The sequence below is a fragment of the Cygnus olor genome, chromosome 2 (genome assembly GCF_009769625.2).
Source record: "Cygnus olor isolate bCygOlo1 chromosome 2, bCygOlo1.pri.v2, whole genome shotgun sequence".
In the NCBI taxonomy this organism is placed as follows: domain Eukaryota; kingdom Metazoa; phylum Chordata; class Aves; order Anseriformes; family Anatidae; genus Cygnus; species Cygnus olor.
Window position 1 is genome coordinate 141,721,739 of NC_049170.1, and position 18,598 is coordinate 141,740,336.

The 18,598-nt window shown below is 36.8% G+C and overlaps 1 protein-coding gene across 3 annotated transcripts in view; it reads right to left on the reverse strand.

The window, feature by feature from the left end:
* The window catches only part of ANGPT1 (angiopoietin 1), a 187,088-nt gene that overhangs the window by 59,669 nt on the left and 108,821 nt on the right, over positions 1–18,598 (reverse strand). For all 3 annotated transcript variants that reach the window (XM_040546736.1, XM_040546738.1, XM_040546737.1), the window contains 2 exons: positions 5,900–6,027; positions 357–458 (listed from right to left, as the gene is read on the reverse strand). In XM_040546736.1, coding sequence (XP_040402670.1) covers positions 357–458; positions 5,900–6,027 — 230 coding nt within the window. The remainder of the gene's footprint in view (positions 1–356; positions 459–5,899; positions 6,028–18,598) is intronic.

An 18,598-nucleotide genomic window follows, 5' to 3' on the forward strand; every position in this document is an offset into this window, starting at 1 on the left:
ATCCATGCTTTAGGAACATCATCACATCCTCATTACACCTTAATATCACAGCAAGTCAAAACTTCAGAAGGGCAGACAATAATATTCTTTACTGCATATGCCTGAGCATGACCTCATTTTAATTTTAGTAACTGGTCTGACAGAAAGCCTACATCATGGGAAATAATACCCAACTAATTGAGTAAAAAGAATATTACGACTTTAAAAAGTAACAGACTTGAAAAAGGTAGCTCATAAAAGATTACTTCAGACCATTATAGACAGACCTATCAGCATAAGACAGTACTATTTGACAGTACTATTCAAAATGTAACTCTCCTGTGAACTGTACAGCTATTCCATGTTTTTCACCTTACCATTTTGTATTCTTTCCAGCCTTTTTGGAAATCCAAACTCCCGTCTTCTCGGTGCTGTATAACTGTCCATCCTCCTCCAGCTATTTCCATATTGCAAAAGACCTGTGCAGTAATAAAAAAGAAGAGATACTTGCTTCGGAATTCTGTCATTTTAGACGGGGGAAAAATGTGAATAATGGCATTAAGGAAGTCTGTTTTCCTATGGATTCATGCCTCATTCTCACGCCCCTCATTAGAGCAATCTGAGCTCTTCTTATGTTCAGTGTAATTCTCCCTGTAAAGTTTCCTGTTCGTTCAGCATATTACACAAGAATATTTCCCCATCATCTCCCTCAGCATCCTCAGCTTTCCTCTTCACATTCCCTTCATGTTCCTTCTGTACTTTCTCTGCAGTTCCCCTGAAACTACTGCCTTCTCCTAAACAAAGAGGTGTTTTTTTCAGTGATAATAATGCTTCCTATAGCTTTTATCACATTCTAAGAAAGAAGCTTTAGGAATTCTTACAGGAAATACTGATTCAAGGAGTCCAAAATGTAGCAAAGATGAGATTATTCTGGTTTGATTTGCATTGTAATGTGTCAGTGTGTCAGGTAGTGTCTGAAAACACAGATAACTGATCTCAGTCTAACCTGTTTTGCGAATGACAGAGAACATAGGAACAGACTCAAGTACAGAGGTCTTATCACATTAACACCTGTACTGAACCTCTAAGATCATATACTGCCATCAATGCACTGATAAAATTCTAACTTTGATACTGAAAGTCTGTGTATTAAGGGTAATTTAACAATTTAGCAATTTTGCTGAAGCTTGATGCTAGAATATTGTGTCATTTGAAATCCATTAACAATCTTAAATATTTAAAATGGATATTATTATTTATTATTTTTCCACTCATTACATTTTTTACATTTTTTACATTTTACATTTTACTTTACATTTTTTAAAATTATACAAGATAAATTATGAAAAATTATGAACACTGTTTAGCCATTCACTTTTCTTGCTGTGTGGCAAGTGATAGTACTCATTATTGTAGGACACTTGATTGTAAGACCCAACTAAGTCTCTCAGTGCTACCCACTGAAGCAAATTTTCATTCCCAAGTGTTCATCAATCACATAATGGCACTGCAGCTATCCTAAATGTCACTTGACTGTGCACTTGTATAGTTATATTCACCTTTTTAAGAAAGATGTTAATATGTAAGAAGGTTGAAGAGGTGTCATCTACCTGCTTAGCTTCTGGCATTCCCATCAACAAGGCAACACTGGACGGTAACTTAAAGCTTTAAGTTGCTTTGCCAAATTGAAGGTTAGTGTCCAATACAGTTAAATAAAAATTCTTCCTTCAGTTGACTAGAGAACCATCTTCCACCCTCAGGCAAAACAATTTGAAATATTTCCTACTCATAAGCATCGTCATAGTAATCCTGTGCAAGTGCTTTTGTTTTAATTTGCTCTAGGCATGCCAAATGAAGTCCCAGTGTAGGTACAGGAAGGAAACAGAATATTGAACAGTGCAAGCATGTGAACTTGATTTAGGGAAACCACAAGAAAACCCACAAATGATTGCTTGACAAACATTTTGGTACTATTCCTCATTCAAGGAAGACACTGTAAGTCAAAACATTTATCTACAGGATTTAAATTTTTTTTAGACTGATTTATAGTGAGAATTCTAAATGATGGATTCACTTTCCTTATAAGTCATTTCAAGCTGCTATGAATCTTCTGCCAATTTTTAAAGCATTAAATCCTCATCTTTATTAACGCTACTTATTTTAAAGATGAAAAAAAATGTGTAAGTTTTTTTTTATTATTATTATTATTCTAAAATATAACAAAATACCTATTAAAATACTCTGGTGTTTTTTAAATAATATAGCAGATTAAAAGAGAAAACTGCATAGTGAAAGAAAGATTTACAGCAGCACGTAATTCACTAGCTTTCATTGTGTGGTCTGGCACTTTACATGGTGGTAGACACAAACACCTGCCATATTAGAAGGATTGCCAAGCTCCTTATAGATGTTTGCTGCTTATAGTTCTAGCCAACAAGTGTCCTGGACTGGCTTCTGTCCCAGACAAGGTCAGAGCACTCAACCATTAAACAACTTCTAACATGTTCTGATGTTTAATCCTCTACCAAAAAAGAAAAGGAGGAAGAAAAGTGATTTTGAATTTTTATTCATCTGTAGATTCTGAGTTTATCATCGATGAAACAACCCAATTTAGATTAAAAAGGTATCCAAAGCAGTGCACTGCTGCCTTCCTTAAATGCATGGGTAAAAATGCCCAACCTATTGAAAGGCATATATGGGATTATTAGTACATATTTAAACTTTATGGACTAAATTATTATAAACACTACAATACTCATTTAAAGATCAGAACAATTCTAGACAAAAGGAGAGGGATTACCTTATACTGTACTTTAAGTGCTTGCACACTAGTCTACATTGTCGGCTTGTAGCAACAAGCTCAAGATCAGCCATTTGTGATTCAGGGAATGTCTTTACTATGCAGATACCAAGGATGTTGGTAAGCATGCCAGAACCACAGTCTCCACAGTGTATGTGGTCTGCATGTAGTTAATGGGCTAAAATTCTGGCAGATACACCCAGAGAAGTCATCAATGTGAAGCTGGTAGGCAGTCCACAGGCAGAAAGCAGGGCGGAAGGGGTTGAAGGCTGAGTTCATGCCAATGCAGAATTTTTGCACAGTTGTAAGGACACAGCTATAAACACTGCGCTATTAACATGACATTTTCAATGTAGTACACACAGAAGTTAGTAGAAGTCATCCTTGTGATAACTTTGGAGGGTGATCTTTGGAGCAAGTAGCAAGAAAGTCCAATACCATGGGAAAATGTGATCAGCATTCAGAGCTGTCCCCTTGGCTTCCTTCATCTCCCTAAACAGTGACAATTTCACCCTCACTGCCCCTCCCCTCCTCAACAGCCACTGTTTCCCCAGTAGCTGACCTTATCCTTTATGGGACACTGAGAGGACTCTTCTTGCCTGTGCTGTCACTATGACCCAAGGACAATCATCTGTCAAACACCATGAGGCATTGCACTCACACACACAAACACAGACTCCAAAGTAAGCCATTCAGTTAGCTTAATACTTTAAAGCAATCTTTTTTTTTTCCTTTTTCTCTTCCCTTCTCAAAAAAAAAAAAAAAAAAAAAAAAAAAAAAGGAATGTTATTAAGGTCCTTTTAAAAATAAATGAATCACTTATTTTTGATGCAGGGTTTGAAGACACTTTAAGCTAATAAACTGTTGAAGCTAGAGATATGAAAGAAAAATTGCGAGTTACATTTTTATGCATATAAAAATGAGGGATACAAATGTTATGGAAGGTAATAAAGAGCAAAAAAATAGAACTGACAGTAACATTTGTATAGATGATGAAGGGATATTTTCTATTGAATGTCAGGATGCTAGTAAGTATCCCTTAGGAAATATAAAATGAAGGTCTGTTTTTTTAACCCGAAATATAAAATTACTATAAATGAGATAGTTGCCAGTGGTTGTGAGTATTACAGAAGGCAACGATATATTAGGCCTCTTAAGACATGTCAGAGCTGTGCATTGCATTGTGGTACTCCAGGTAACTAAACCTGCTTTAAATATGTGAGTATGTCTCCACAGAATACCTATCAGGATATTAGGTTGGGTCCCAGAGCAATCTAACTGTGTCAGTATCCTGTTACCTCTGGGCTAATTAGTCCTAGCACAGTGCTGCATTGATGTGATTTTTAAGCTATCTCAGCTGGAATTAGTTCAGCTATCTCTGCGCAGCACTACCTTGCAGACTGGTAATACAACCTTAATGTCTGAAAAAACATCTGTTAAAGCAATCAGACTCCTCACTTGACTAACAGGAACATGCTCCAGATCACCTCTTGCTGTGTTATCACTAGGGCAAGACAGAAACAGTGCTAGCAGAAACCCCTCAACACACTCACACACATTCCCACATTTTCTTGCTAAAAACAGGGAGCCTCCAGGAAAAAAAATAATTCATGTATTTGCCTGTATTGATTGATAACAATAAATGCCTGTATTGATTGATAACAGTGTCTGCAAATGGTGATAGAGCAGAAACACGGAGTAGCTTCCATAGTGCCATTGTCTTTGTGTTACCAGTGGAGGGTAAATATACCAGAAGCATTAGTGTTACAGTGCTTTCAGGTAACCGCTGTTTTTCTGTGCAGTCCACCTTCTGGGGATTGTCTATGAACTTTAATAAGGCTAAGAAAATCCAATGCTACTCTGTATATACAATTCCAACTATGATGTAACATCTCTGTTTTGAGTTGAACAGCTTCTACAGAACTACTTTTATTCTTCTTGACCTGTTCAGTAATGTTTAAGAGTGTCTCCATATTTCATGTCATGTTAATTATTTGTCTATTCATATTAATCAGAGCTGTATTGACCTTTGCTCATAGTAATCTCCCACCCTAATTATACTCATGGTTTAATGAATCCTAATTCATTAGTAAACTATAATGACTTGACATTCACAGGCTTCCAAAGGCCTATAATAAAACCAAATTCACTTTAGAAATACATTTTAAATATCTTAGTATAATTATAAAATATAAAAATATATATAAAAAAAATATATAGAGAGAGTAACATTGGTAATATTCGTTACTGCCTTGTTCTGTTTGCAGGGTTCCCTCCCTCCTGTCTGGCCCACTTGCAGGACACCACTGTATTTTTCTCTTGGAGGTAAAGAGCTCATGGCCTTGTTGGGGGTTACTCCAAGTAGTGCTCTGCCAGAAGGACAAGCTGGCCTTTCTCCATGTGTAAATTAGGTTTTGGCTACTCTTCCAGCTTCCTAGCCTCATCTGGCTCATTCACCTTAGCCCCAAAAGCATTCTAAAAAAAAAGTCTCCTTTTCATTTTTCATTTTTTTTTTTCAAATGTTTTGTTTTCACCAAAAAAATTCCCAAGGATCTTTTTAGACAAGGACAAGAAAACATGTTTCGTCATTTTAAACTGAGCTAATATTTAGCTTTTTCTGCTCTCTGCAGCCAAATATCTGTTCCCTACAAGAAAAGTAGGATTTATATCTTTATGTTTAAATCTACTCATTCTGCTATTTCTCTGCTACTAGATCATCTCCCTATCAGCTTACTCATTACAGCATTTTATAATAGAAGTTAATATAAAAGAGGAAAATAATAATTTTATGATAGAAGATAATAATCTATATGTTATTGCAGGCTTATTTGTGGCCATATTCTGATTCAACTAAACTTTCTGTGTGGGAGGAAGTGAGTCAACTGTTGACTGTATGTCAGAATTTAGGAAGGATTATCTGTCAGGGAGAAAGAAGAATGGAATACTACAGTTTATCCTTTGCTTCATTCTATTGTATTTTTTCAAGCTGGAATACAACCCAGGTTATTTATATCAGTGCAACAAAGAATGAGAACTTCCGTAAAGGTACCAAATGTTCTTTTTAAGGCCAGGGCAACATGACATTAAAAAATAAGAAAATAAAACAAGTATTTTCCTTACCTTTTTAGGATCTGACACATTGTTAATATAAATAGTGTAGACCCCGCTTTTGTTAAAACCAGATTGGTATACATCTGCACAGTCTCTGAAAGGCTTTTCTTCCTCCTTTTTTGCATTCTTAAGTAAAACTGCAAAAGAGAAAAATATGATAACATAAGTTACAACAGCAATCTTAAGCATTTCTGTATCAAAGAGACTCACTTTTGCACACTGCATTCCTTTTAAACTTACACAGTAATAACTATACTATGGTCCTTCCACAGTCAATGCATTTGTTAAATTCTGTTAAAGAACTACTATGAAACTTTCAGACAGATGGCAGAGGAGGCACCAGCAGAAGTCTGTCACAATGCAAATAGCTAAACAGAGCATCCTGTCTACAGAGAGATGAACACAGCAGATTCCTTCTGAGTGCAAAGGTCTGTGGAGCTGCAGGTGTTGTGCCTGACTAAAGCTTTATCTGGGAGGTTGCCAAAGAACGCCCCAGAAGCAGCATGTGGAGGTGGACAAGCATGTTCAGTGCTGTGATCTGAGACAGACTTCACCTGAGACAGCAACACAGAACCCCAGAAGGAGAGAGCCTATGCTCTTTCTTCATGAAGTACTGCCTTTTGAGCAGCCCAGGGGCTGAGGGTTTTTTTTTTTTTTTTTTTTGGCAGAGAATTATTTCATTACGTTGATGTCTGCAATATACAAGTTGCTAGGTACAAGTTATTGAAAAAAAAAAAAAAGAAAAATCAGTGCTACTGAAGACCATCATGTTTAGTCTTTTTATGGCTCAGAGCAGGAAAACAATTAATATTAGAACACCAGTGCACATCTTGATCCTGCATGTTGCAGACCACATATATAGTCTAGGCTGAGAAATCAGGAGGGCAAGTTGTTTGAGGATCCCAGTCTTGAGCAGCCAGGAGATTCCCTGTAGAAAGAGTAACATCTGAGAGTGTTCCCTTCACTTTCACAAACAAAAGCAGCCTGACCCCACACGATACCGAAAGGATATGACTTCATTCCAACAACACATACTTTAAGCACATCAGTATTCCCATGGAAATCCATCAGTCTACTCAGATTCTTAAAGTTAAACATGTCCTTAAGTGTTGTGCAGGGCTCAGGCCAGCACTTCATTAATCCTACAACAAGGAAACAACATTTAAGTCCTACATACACACTGATTGTCTGGTGAAAGCCACATCTTTTTTTTAATTTTATTATTTTTTGGCTTGAAAATGTGAGTTATACATACAAAAGGGACTACGCCTTATTCACTCTCAATGAAGTGGGCCATACTGCAAATTTGGCGCTTAATGATAATGGTGTGCAAAAGAGCAACAGCCTTGCACAGCATGTGGGACCATCTGGGCCATAAGCTGGTATGCAGCAATGCCAAGGCTTTGCAGCTTGATATACTATCTCACCTTTGAATACTTCAAAGCAAAATATTAGCATGGAAAATTACTGCAACATGAATTGACATTAATATCATTACACAGATGGGGAAATTGAGGAAGAAAAAGGTTATATGTTTTGCCTCAGTAGTTTTGTGAAAAGGCAAAAATGGAAAAACAGTGAGGAATCCATTCTTGAACTGTAAGATTATCCTGCTCTCCAGGTATAGAGACAAACAAAAGCCTCTTATTTCTCCCTTTCCATGCATATGATGTGTTTATTATTTTTATCCAACACCATCAATAAAAACAAAGCCTGGTTCATATACTAATATATGAACTTTAATAGGAAAATCAACTTCTTTGAGACTTGGCTGTATTTGTAAAAGAAAGGTAGTGCTGGCTATGCAGTAGGTGACACTCTTCCCTGTGATATGGCATTGAATGAGGTCCTCAGCAAGGCACACAACAGTGAACTCTTGAAGGTGCTATTTTTTAGATAAGACATAAAACTGAGGCCTTTACAATTTGTGTTAATTAAAGATTTCACAGTACTTTTCTGTAAGCAGATGGCATTAGCATCAGTGGCCAAAGTCCAGATTGAATAATTACTTGGGGCTGGAGCCAAAGCCTCGAGGAGTTAAAGTAAAGCCTCTCACTAATTTCAGGGGGCTTTAGATTAAATCCATTCTTTCTAGCCTGAATTTCTCTAATACTGTTGTTTCAACTGCAGACATCAGTCTCTCTTGTCTAAAAATGTATTTAGTTGTGCAGGGGCAGAGTCATAATTTCCTTCAGTCTTAAAGTACTTATATTTTAATATCTGCAACATATGTAGAAAGACAGTGTTACCTCTATTTTACCATTACATACACATTGCAAAACACTTGGAAATAACTACTTAAGAGTCATTCGTGGATACTGGAATTTGAATTTGGTTCCTTTTTAATTGAAAGTTAGGCAAAAAAATCATGATTATCTCCCAAAGCTAGTATCATCTGACTTTTAAATCAGGTAAGATTTTAATTTCAGATGAATTAGAATTAGATTTGAAAAATGATTATCTAAGGAGATGGATATCTAGCAAACATACTTAGAAATACAACTTTTTCTTTTGCTTAGAGACTAGGAAAAAAAACAAACAAACAAAAACAAAACAAACAAACAAAAAAAGCAGCTGTTGTAATCAGAGGAAAGTGACAAGGACAGATAAATGCCCTGTATATGCCCAGTTCCTTCTGTCCTCTCAGTATCAGCCAGCTGAAATACCTGACACATTTCACACAGCAGTTGTGGTAATTTCCCAATAACTTTCTTTTGCAGCAGTAGGTTTCATTCAGTGAACCAGTGTAGCCAGGAGAAGATGACTTTCTCTGGGTGCCTGTCATCCCTCCCCTCAAAAGTTGGTGACCCTACTGGAAGGAAAGCTCAGTCCCTTGTGAAGCTGCTGCTGAGCTGTTACAGATTGTAGCACAGTATATTTAGCATGACCAACACAAAGTTCAGTTTTCCTTAATACATCAGACTGTAATTTGCAAGAACAACCCAAAGTTATCAGAAAATTAATACTCAGGAATGTTACTGGTAATGTTCTTCTATGGCAGAATATGTTTTTTCTACAGTTTGATATTGTTTTTCTAACTTAATATTCCATACAGTTTCCAAACAACTTCTACCTATCGTTCAAGACTTCTTTTTTTTTTTTTTTTTTTTTCTATGATGTTACACAGACCTTGAATCCATTATACATCAAGTGAAGTTCCTGAATGATGCACTGGCTGACATATGGTAAATGTGTAAATAAACATTAAAAGAGTAGTAAGACTAAGTAAGTAGTAAGTAGGAAGCTGTTTTAAACCAAAACATGTAGCCATTAAATGTCTTTGTTCCGCTTAAGCATCTTAATTGACTTTCCAGTTTTCTAACGTTAGTTTAGCTATTTTCAGATACAATGCTTACACCAAAGTCTTATGTATCTGAAGAAAAAGATTAGTCTATGTCAAGAAAAATAATATCACCATTTTTTAAACCTGAATGCTTAGCCAAAATCTGGAGCCCTGGAGGATTTTTTTGTTTGTTTGCCTTTTCTGGATGAAGAAACTGGAGATGAAATCAGTCATGCTCCTTTGAAGCAATGATGCCTATGTTTTCCTGAACATAAGGCGAATTAACAAGAGAAATAAATTTATTTCACTACACATTCAAAAGACTTCCGCTTAATTTTTAGTCCAATAACTTCCTTCCAGGCTACATTACCTATGTTTCCCTACCTGCTGAATTATTTATTTCAGTTATCAGTCCTTTGGCTCTATTTGCTTTTCTCTAAAGCCCAGGATGATGAATCCAACCCAGGCAATACAGCAGGTACCACCTGTAAGTGCCCAGAGCTCTGCCAGATGGCTGCTCCCATGTAGGTGCAACAGCCCTGGCAGTGTGGATGCTCTGTGGCCTCACAGAAGGACAGGAACCCAAAATGACAGGGCTTCTGCTAACCCAGGAGCTGTGAACTGCCAGGGCTGAGCAGCTTTTTACTGCTCTTACTAAATGGGCATTAACCTTCAGTAGGAAGCTGGGGTTGGCACCTGAGGTTGGAGCCTCTTCACTTTTCTTGGAAAGGCTTACTGGAGCTTGCAAGCAAGAGAGAGAGCTGTGACACCCAGCCCCTTTTCCCAGAACAATAGCCAGGGAAGTCCCATCACTGGTTGCTTGTTGGGTGTACTTCTGGGTAGAGTGAAACTATTTTTCTGCTATCAAGCATGAAAATAAGTCACCAATTAACTAGTAAGAGCAAATAGCTCCTGAATTATTTAGTAATCTAAAGTAATCCACTAGGAACACAAAATATAAAATATTTATTTTTTTTGTTTTGTTCTAGCTATAAGAAAATTATCTAATCTGGTCTCTACCAGAAAAATATTTCAAAATTAAAATGATTTTTATTTTTTTAATTTCCGATTGTTGTTAAGAAAATGAAGTTATCTCACCACTGTTCAAGTCTGTCAGATATTTAATGAAAGAATAGTGCGGTTTTGTCTGTAAGCAATAAAGAATATCACACTGCAGTTCATTATGTTGACTGAATCAATAAAAACATGCTCATATTTACTAAATTGTTTAAAGACTGAACTGCCATATTTGTGAAATCAGTTGAGTCTTATGTCCTCTAGCGATACTGCCAGTAAATGAAAGGCAGCTGTTGTTTTTTTTCATTATGGTGACTTACTTAGACAGATATGCAGAGATTTCTGTAGTGTCTTAGTTAATTATTATATGTTAATAATTTTAATGTTTCATTTACATAAATCTAATTTTCTTATAGGACTCCACAGTCACTATACATACCAAAAGACACTTAAAAAAAATAAAATTCTTATGCTTTTGAAGCTTAGAAGGAGAAGTCTCTCTCCAACATCTTATTGGCAAATATGACTAATCCAAATTCTAGCTGCTGTATCAGAAGTATCTGAGGTGAAAATTTCTGTCCCCAGATGAAGAGCTTCTAAAAATGAAAAAAGGTGTGTTTGTAAACTGATGTCTTTTTACCTACAGCTGCAGCATTCCAGGTCAGGGTCATTCAAGGACTACAAAATGGCAGTTTCTGTCTGTACGCAGACTACAAACCAAGTTTGCCTTAACCTTGTCATGGTTCCAGACATGTGGTGGGAAATGCTACACTTCTGTAAGATATCCCATATCTCTGACCTCTTTTCCAGACATTTGGGTGCAGCTGCTGTGCACCACCACAGTTCCAGTTACAATGGCAAATAGTGCCTGGCTTGCAAAGCATCAAATCAGGAGCAGTTTGCTAATGTTATCAGAAGGATGTCAATCAAATATCCCCAGTGTGGAAGCCTGGAACATGGCCCAAACATGTATATATGTTCCCAGAGTTAGCAGCAGGAGCCACAAACAGAGCTGACAGAGAAAGGGTGAAGATTATTTTTGTTTTGAGGAGGAAAAATATGCAGAGTTACAGCTACTCAGTTTTTGCTGACTTACAGCCAGAGGTATAGTGTAGTCTGTTGTTTCAGTGGCCTAGTCTATCATACACCAAGCTCTGCTTGAGAACAAACATTAAACTGCAACCTAATCACTGGCAGTGATGTCCAACTATCCTCTGCAACAGACAACCCTGTGATAATACAGTTCTGCGGTCTATTGCAAATGTTCCATGCACCAGAGGGAAATGCATGAAACTGGCGGTGCTTAAACTCAGATTTGCTCTTCAGGTGTTGCCTACAAACTAAAATGATAGACATGTACGAGCATGCTTGTGTCCCTGTCAAAAAGGATTTGAAAAGTGCATTTTCTGGAGTCTAGTCTATTCAGATACATAACATATACTATGTTTTATTCTCCTAAAACTATTTCTGGATTGTTAAAGCTGCTGATGTTACCCTATCTAGACAATGTGAAAAAAATATATATATTAGAAAACTTACAATCCATTCAAAGTTAAGTTCCTCTTCTCTGAAATTAAAAATACTGCAGTTATTTATATAGATAGAACATCAGGAGTTTATATTTCTTTTTATGCATCTAGCTAGCTAAGTAAAAGTTTAAAAGCAAACTTACATGCACAAAGTACCCAATTCTAAATTATTATAGAGAAAGACATACTACAACCACCCGCTACAAAACTTACTCAAAGGTTTATATTGTACCATATTAATACAAGTCTGAGTATCATCGTCATAAAAAAAAATAATAAAATAAAATAAATTGATAAGTTTCTTCTGGTTGTCTGGGAGTCCAGCAGTCTTTTCCGATAAGTCATTTTGTGTGCATGCCTGTGTGCACACATCTGTTTATTGGGGAGTTGGGAGAAAGTTTAGGACTGGAGTTTGGATATATACTTTCCTTCCAGTGAAGTATTCACAGTGAAGTATTCATTCATTCACCAAAATGCTTTTTAAAGTAATATTTCTTTGTGAGATTGCTCTGAATCTGGCAAAAAGAGTTGGCCAAAGGAATATTGAAAAAAAAAAAAAAAGTTCATGTTGACATACTGGAATAAAGTATTTCTGTTCTGGGAACTAGACTATACAGATTTTCATGACTAAGGGAAGAAAAAAATCACATTCCACTGCTTGAAGCTCTTTCTTTTTAATTTGCGTCTACCCTAAAGCTATTGCTACAAAAGCTATTACTACAAGTTTATAGATTATAAATTTGTGGATTATATATAATTTATAAAACTATTCTGTCCAGGCTCCGAATAACGGCAGATGAGTTATGAGAGTTGCTGTGCTAGCATTGTAGATCCAACCTACCCACTATCCTGTCTCCAGCAAGGGGCCTTAAAAGTCATGGAGCTTCCTCACCAGCCTGCACCCAAGCCCGGCCAGCCCAGCCAGCTCTGTTTCTTTCAGCAGAAGAGAACTCAACAAGGGAACCCTTGCCCATTGCTCCCATCTGCACAGAGGACATCACTGAGCTCCACCATCTCTTGGATTCTTCCAGGGATCTGTGGATTTTGTTGGGATGACATTCATGGTGCCCCTTTCCAGTTCCTTCCCTGGACATTTTTGGTCTTTTAACCCTCTGGTCTTCTGTTTTCTTATTGTAATTACCTTTTAATTACCTGCAATACCTATTACATACCCTTACAATTACCTATTTTCTCCTTATTTTCAATTTCCTTTAGGCCTTTCCCTCTCCAGGTTTTGCAAAACCTCCTTAAGGTTTTGCAAAACCTCCTTAAGGTTTTGCAAGGGCTAGTCTAACACCTGGCCCCAAAAGGAGACTTCAGTAAGAATAGATGACTGGGGAAGAGGATAAAAGCAGGAAAGCATTTCCAGGAATTACAGCATAGGAACTTCCTCTGCCAGGTATAATATCCTTATATTTAATAAACTTCAAATAAATTTTCTTCCATGAATTTTGCCACCTATCATTTCTACAACATTTTCCTTCATTCTTCTCACTGCCTGAAGCAGATCTAATACACTTATTGGACTCCATATCCTTCGTCATCTTTTTTTTTTTTTTTTTTTTTGAGACATAGGGTACAACAGTTTACACAGTATTTGATCACATTATGAAATATACAGTAGTACATTTTTTTTTTTTCTGATTTCCTTTCTGTTTCTTTGTAGTAATTTATAAAATACTATTTTCATTTCAACCATTAACAAGCAAGAAGCACTTCCTGCGTTTTTCACTCAAGATTTGCTTGGGAGGTTACCTTGAACTTACATGGCTATTTATGTTGGGAGAAAGCAGAACTCTAGAACTCCTTCCTCAGGCTCACACATCTGCTGAATAATTAGAATGGGAAATGCTGGCCTTAGTGTAAGTTTTCAGAGTTTATGGCAGTATAAGTAAACACCTTCTTTTATGTCTAAGGGAGCGTTTAATTATTACCCAAAATCAAAAAGCAGGATGTCGTTTAAAGACATGGTGTTGCTATTCCTGTGCTGTTGGTTGTAGACTCTCTCCATAGCCACGGAGTGAAACAACTTAGAAAAGATCTGGCAGAATATTTGTTTTTTGTTTGTTTGTTTATATGTTGTGGTGGCATGGGGGTTTCCAGAAAATTTGAGGGGGTTGTTTGTTTGATTGTGTTCACAGAATCACAGAATTGTCTAGGTTGGAAGAGACCTCCAAGATCGCCTAGTCCAACCTCTGACCAAACACTAACAAGTCCTCCACTAAACCATATCACTAAGCTCTAAATCTAAACGTCTTTTAAAGACCTCCAGGGATGGTGACTCAAACACTTCCCTGGGCAGCCCATTCCAATGCCTAACAACCCTTTCAGTAAAGAGTGTTGTATTTATTAATTTTATTTTATTTTATTTTATTTTATTTATTTTATTTTTAAACAGGCATATAATTCCATTTGAAAAGCTCAATTAATTTGACTTATCCTGTGATCCTACAATCACTAGATTGGAAGGATAAGTGGAAGGATTTTGTTTCCACGGAGCAATGACAAAAGTAAAAATAGCCTTCTTGCCACCAATCCCTAGCCCTTCATATGTACCACTTATTGCATGTGGGAGGCCCAAATGAATGCATGAACCTCTCTTAATACAACAGAGCAAAACTACCAGGCCATGCTGAAATGCATCAAGCAGGGCTAAGTAGATTCTGCCAGCATAGGAACTAGTGCAGTCTCAGATTTGTTAGGAATGCTAAGGTTCATTATATACAAGAATTTCAGATCAGCTTCTTTAGGATGGGGGGCAAAGAGAAAAGGTGTAGCAAATTAGTTGCATCACTTTAACATTTATAGAAAAGTTTTAGCAGCTAATGGAATATTACATTTCTCTTTTTTCCCCCTCTAAGAGTCTGAAGTAAGAAAGGCAAACAATAGCATAGCAAGAGCACTCAAGCTATCCAAGTACTTATTAAATAAATCACTTAAAGCAGAATTTCCCTCCTGTAGTGCTGCAGGAATTGACTAGGTCTTGGAAAATGATGTTAACATAGTGAGCTTTCACCCTCTCCAGGGCATAATTATTTACTACCTAATAAATTATCAACAGTTATCAAGTTTGTTTCCCAATAAATCCAGCCTTAGTGACTGGTAACAACAATAATACTTCAATTCACTGTGCATTTGAAAGGCATCGCTTAGGAATACCATAAAGTGGTCCTCATTAGTGAGCTGAAATAGAATGCCTTATGGCCTATTTACAAAGAGATAAAGACACTTAATTATCCAGCTGCAATATAGTTCCTTAATAGTTTCTGCTTGAGACAGCAATTTTGTGAGAAACCAGCCATTCACTGAGAGATGAGAACTAAAGAAGTCTTTCATAAACTGCTACAAGAGAGATTAAGCCACTGGCTTTGTTTAATATCTCTAGTGTCCATATTTCTTTAATTGATTTATATTTTTCCACACAGGCACCCTAATGTGCATTTAGTGTTTCCAGCTGAATCATGGTATTCATACAAAGAAATTTTTCATTAATAAGCCATTTGGTTGACACCAGCAGTGTTGTTGGCTGGTTCACATATGCTGATATCCCCTCTAATATCTTTGGTGTGAGCGAGTAATACAATTTTCACGAAGCAGAGTGAAGGGAGATTTAGGGACTGAGATATACGGTAGGAATGAGAGTAGGTAAGTGATTTCAATATTAGCAATCAAAAACTGAAATGCAAAAATATATACACAAAGTGTTAATTTTTTCAGCAGTAATAAATACTGTTTTCTTGCTGTCACCAACAGCAAGCTAATAGGGATAAAATACAGGAATCCTCAAATCTGTTTTGAAGAGTTCAAATATTTTCCCGCTGGCAGAAATTTTGAATGATGTACATTTAAATTAACTTATTTATATATTGTATCTCTGTTAAACCATAGTCTGACTTGATTGTAACTAATACACTTTGCCGTATCCTATTATACACCGTAACTTGAAAATAAAGTTATGCTAGCCTGAACGAGATATAAAAAATAAAATAAAATAAAACATTATGATTTTGAATTAATATAATTGTTTCTTCAGATTTAGAAAACAGCAATTATAAAATTAAATTGTCCCAATGTAGACATTGATCATATACATAGCAGCACTACTCTTTTCACTCTTTAAAGAGAATAGAGAGAAAAAGGCACTTTAGACGCAATTCACCTCATCCTAAGACAACTCATTTGAAAAAAAAGGTCCTTTGCTGACTCTAGAGGAAGTCTAGACCAGGTTTCTACATCTATGCTGTTAATGTTAGGTGAGCCAGGCAAAACTGATTCCCCAAAACTATTAAGCTTCTTTCTGGGCATCTGAAAAATGTGTATGAGCATAGAAAATCTCCAAGGAGAACAAGAAGTCTATAGCACATATAAAAAAAAAAAAAAAAAAAAAAAAAAAAAAAAAAAAAGCACTGCTGATGTGTATGTTAAACTGAACACCTACACAACTGTAAAAAGGCAACCCAGCCTCCAACTGCAGCACTGCAGTGCTTTCTATCATGTGCTCAGCTAGATTCAGCTACAGAAAGGTTAAGGGGGACACCTCTTCCGTGCCACTAAGTGCAAAATTAAGATTCAGGATTTTTCCCCAGATTTCGCAATACAGATAGAGGCAATTCAAAAAGTGGAATGCATCTATAATAGTGACAAGAGCTTTGTGAATTATGGGCAGATTTTTTTTTTTTTTTTTTTTTTTTTTTTAACAATCTTCTGCTACTTTTAGAGTAGAATAGAACAGTTCAGTTAGAAAGGATCTTCAGAGATCATGTAGTCCAACTGCCTGATCACTTCAGGGCTAACCAAAAGTTAAATCATATGAATGAGGGCATCTCCAAAAGCTTCTTGAACTCTGACAGGCATGGGGCATCAACCACCACTCTAGGAAGCCTGTCCCAGTGTTTGACCACCCTCACAGTAAAGAATTTTTTCCTTACTTCCAGTCTGAACCTCCCCTAGTGCAGCTTTGTGCTGTTCCCGTGCGTCCTGTCATCAGTTACCAGGTAAAAGAGTCTGGCACCTTCCTCTCCACTTCCCCTCCTCAGCAAGTTGTAGAGGCTAAAGGTATTTCTGCTATTGCTTTAAGATGTCTTTAAAACTTACTATCACTTGCCCATAGAACATCTAAAGCAGGAGTAAGTAGAGGGAAACTGAGCAGATGGATATTTCTGTATTCTTGGACAAACATATTGTCAACCTTAGCTGTGCTAAGATTGTGCTTAGCTGTGCTACCTGATTTGTCACCTTTGAGCAACAATGTAGGGCTTAACGACAAAATTAGGTAACTGTGTTCAGATTCATGTGTGGCTGCTCCAACTTTGACAAGCCTGTTTAACTGTGTTTTTAATACATAAAGTCATAGAATCATACAATGGTTTGGGTTGGAAGGGACCTTTAAGATCATCTAGTTCCAACCCCCCTGCCATGGGCAGGGACATCTCCCACCAGACCAGTTTGTTCAAAGTCCCATCCAACTTGGCCTTCAACACTTCCAGGGATGGGGCATTCACAGCTCTTCACTGGACAACCTGTGCCTGTGCCTATTTCTTTCCTATATCTAATCTAAATCTACCCTCTTTTAGTTTAAAGCCATTCCCCCTCATCCTGCCATTCCACTCCCCGACAGAGTCCCTCCCCACCTTTCCTGTAGGCTCCCTGCAGGAAAGGTACTGGAAGGCCATTATAAGGTCTCCCCAGAGCCTTCTCTTCTCCAGGCTGAATAACCCCAATGCCCTCAGCCCATAAGAGAGGTGCTCAAGCCCTCTCATCATCCTTGTGGCCCTCCTCTGGACTCATTCTAATACTTCTATGTCCTCCTTGTGCTGGGGGCCCCAGAGCTGAACGCAGCACTCCAGGTGGGGTCTCACAAGAGCAGAGTAGAGGGGGAGAATTTTCTCCCTCACCCTGCTTCTATTGATGCAGCCCAAGACACGATTGGCTTTCTGGGCTGAAAATACATTCTTAATCAGTATTAAGAAAAAATAAAGAGATTTAAAATACACAGTGTCATATTTTTTCTTATAGCAATGCAGTATGTTATAATACACTGGTAATACAAAATTTAAACTATAAAGAAAAAATGTCTCTATTCATGCAGTTTTTTTTTTCTTATAGCTATGTTTCAGCACACTCCTGATCCACCTCAGATCTACAGCTTGCAGACAAAATTTGTCAGAAACTTTATTTTGTTTGCTTCCATGCTTCAGAAGAAAAATAATGTAGTGACTGATATGCCGTATGCAAGGTTCCTGCCTTGTGAGTTATGCTACATCATGATGAAAAAAACAAAAAAAAAAAAAAAAAAAAAAAAAACAAACAAACAACAACAACAACAACAACAACAGCAACAAACTAACAATGTTAAGGATGAGGTACAAAAAGGAGACAAGTGCTAAAGGGATGAAAAGAGATTGCTAGAGAAATGGTTACCTCAGAATATATCTCAAATGAATACCAGTATTTTCTCTGTGCACAAAAACCAAAGAAGAGTATTATACAACTTTACTTTTCTACACTACCATCTAATGTGTTAAATAGTCTAGTTATTGTACTCCAATATATAACTGAATCAATATAATACAGAAAATTTGCTTTGCTGAACACAATTCAAATATTAAGACTTAAAATATTCTTTCAGAACACCTGAATCTGTAATTCTATCTTGGGATTCTGACTAGGATTTTTTTTTTCTCCCTCTCTCTGTTTTTAAAATACTGGCTTGTATTATATAAAATGTCTTTGAAGTCTTGCTAATGAAGTAGACCAGCATCTCTGCTGGGGTAATTTTCCTAATGTCAATGGAGTTTCGCCTGTGTCTGTAACCTTCAGGTCATTTCTTTGATGTTCTCATTCTATTCTCACTCTGTTCATTTCAGCATAAATTTTAAC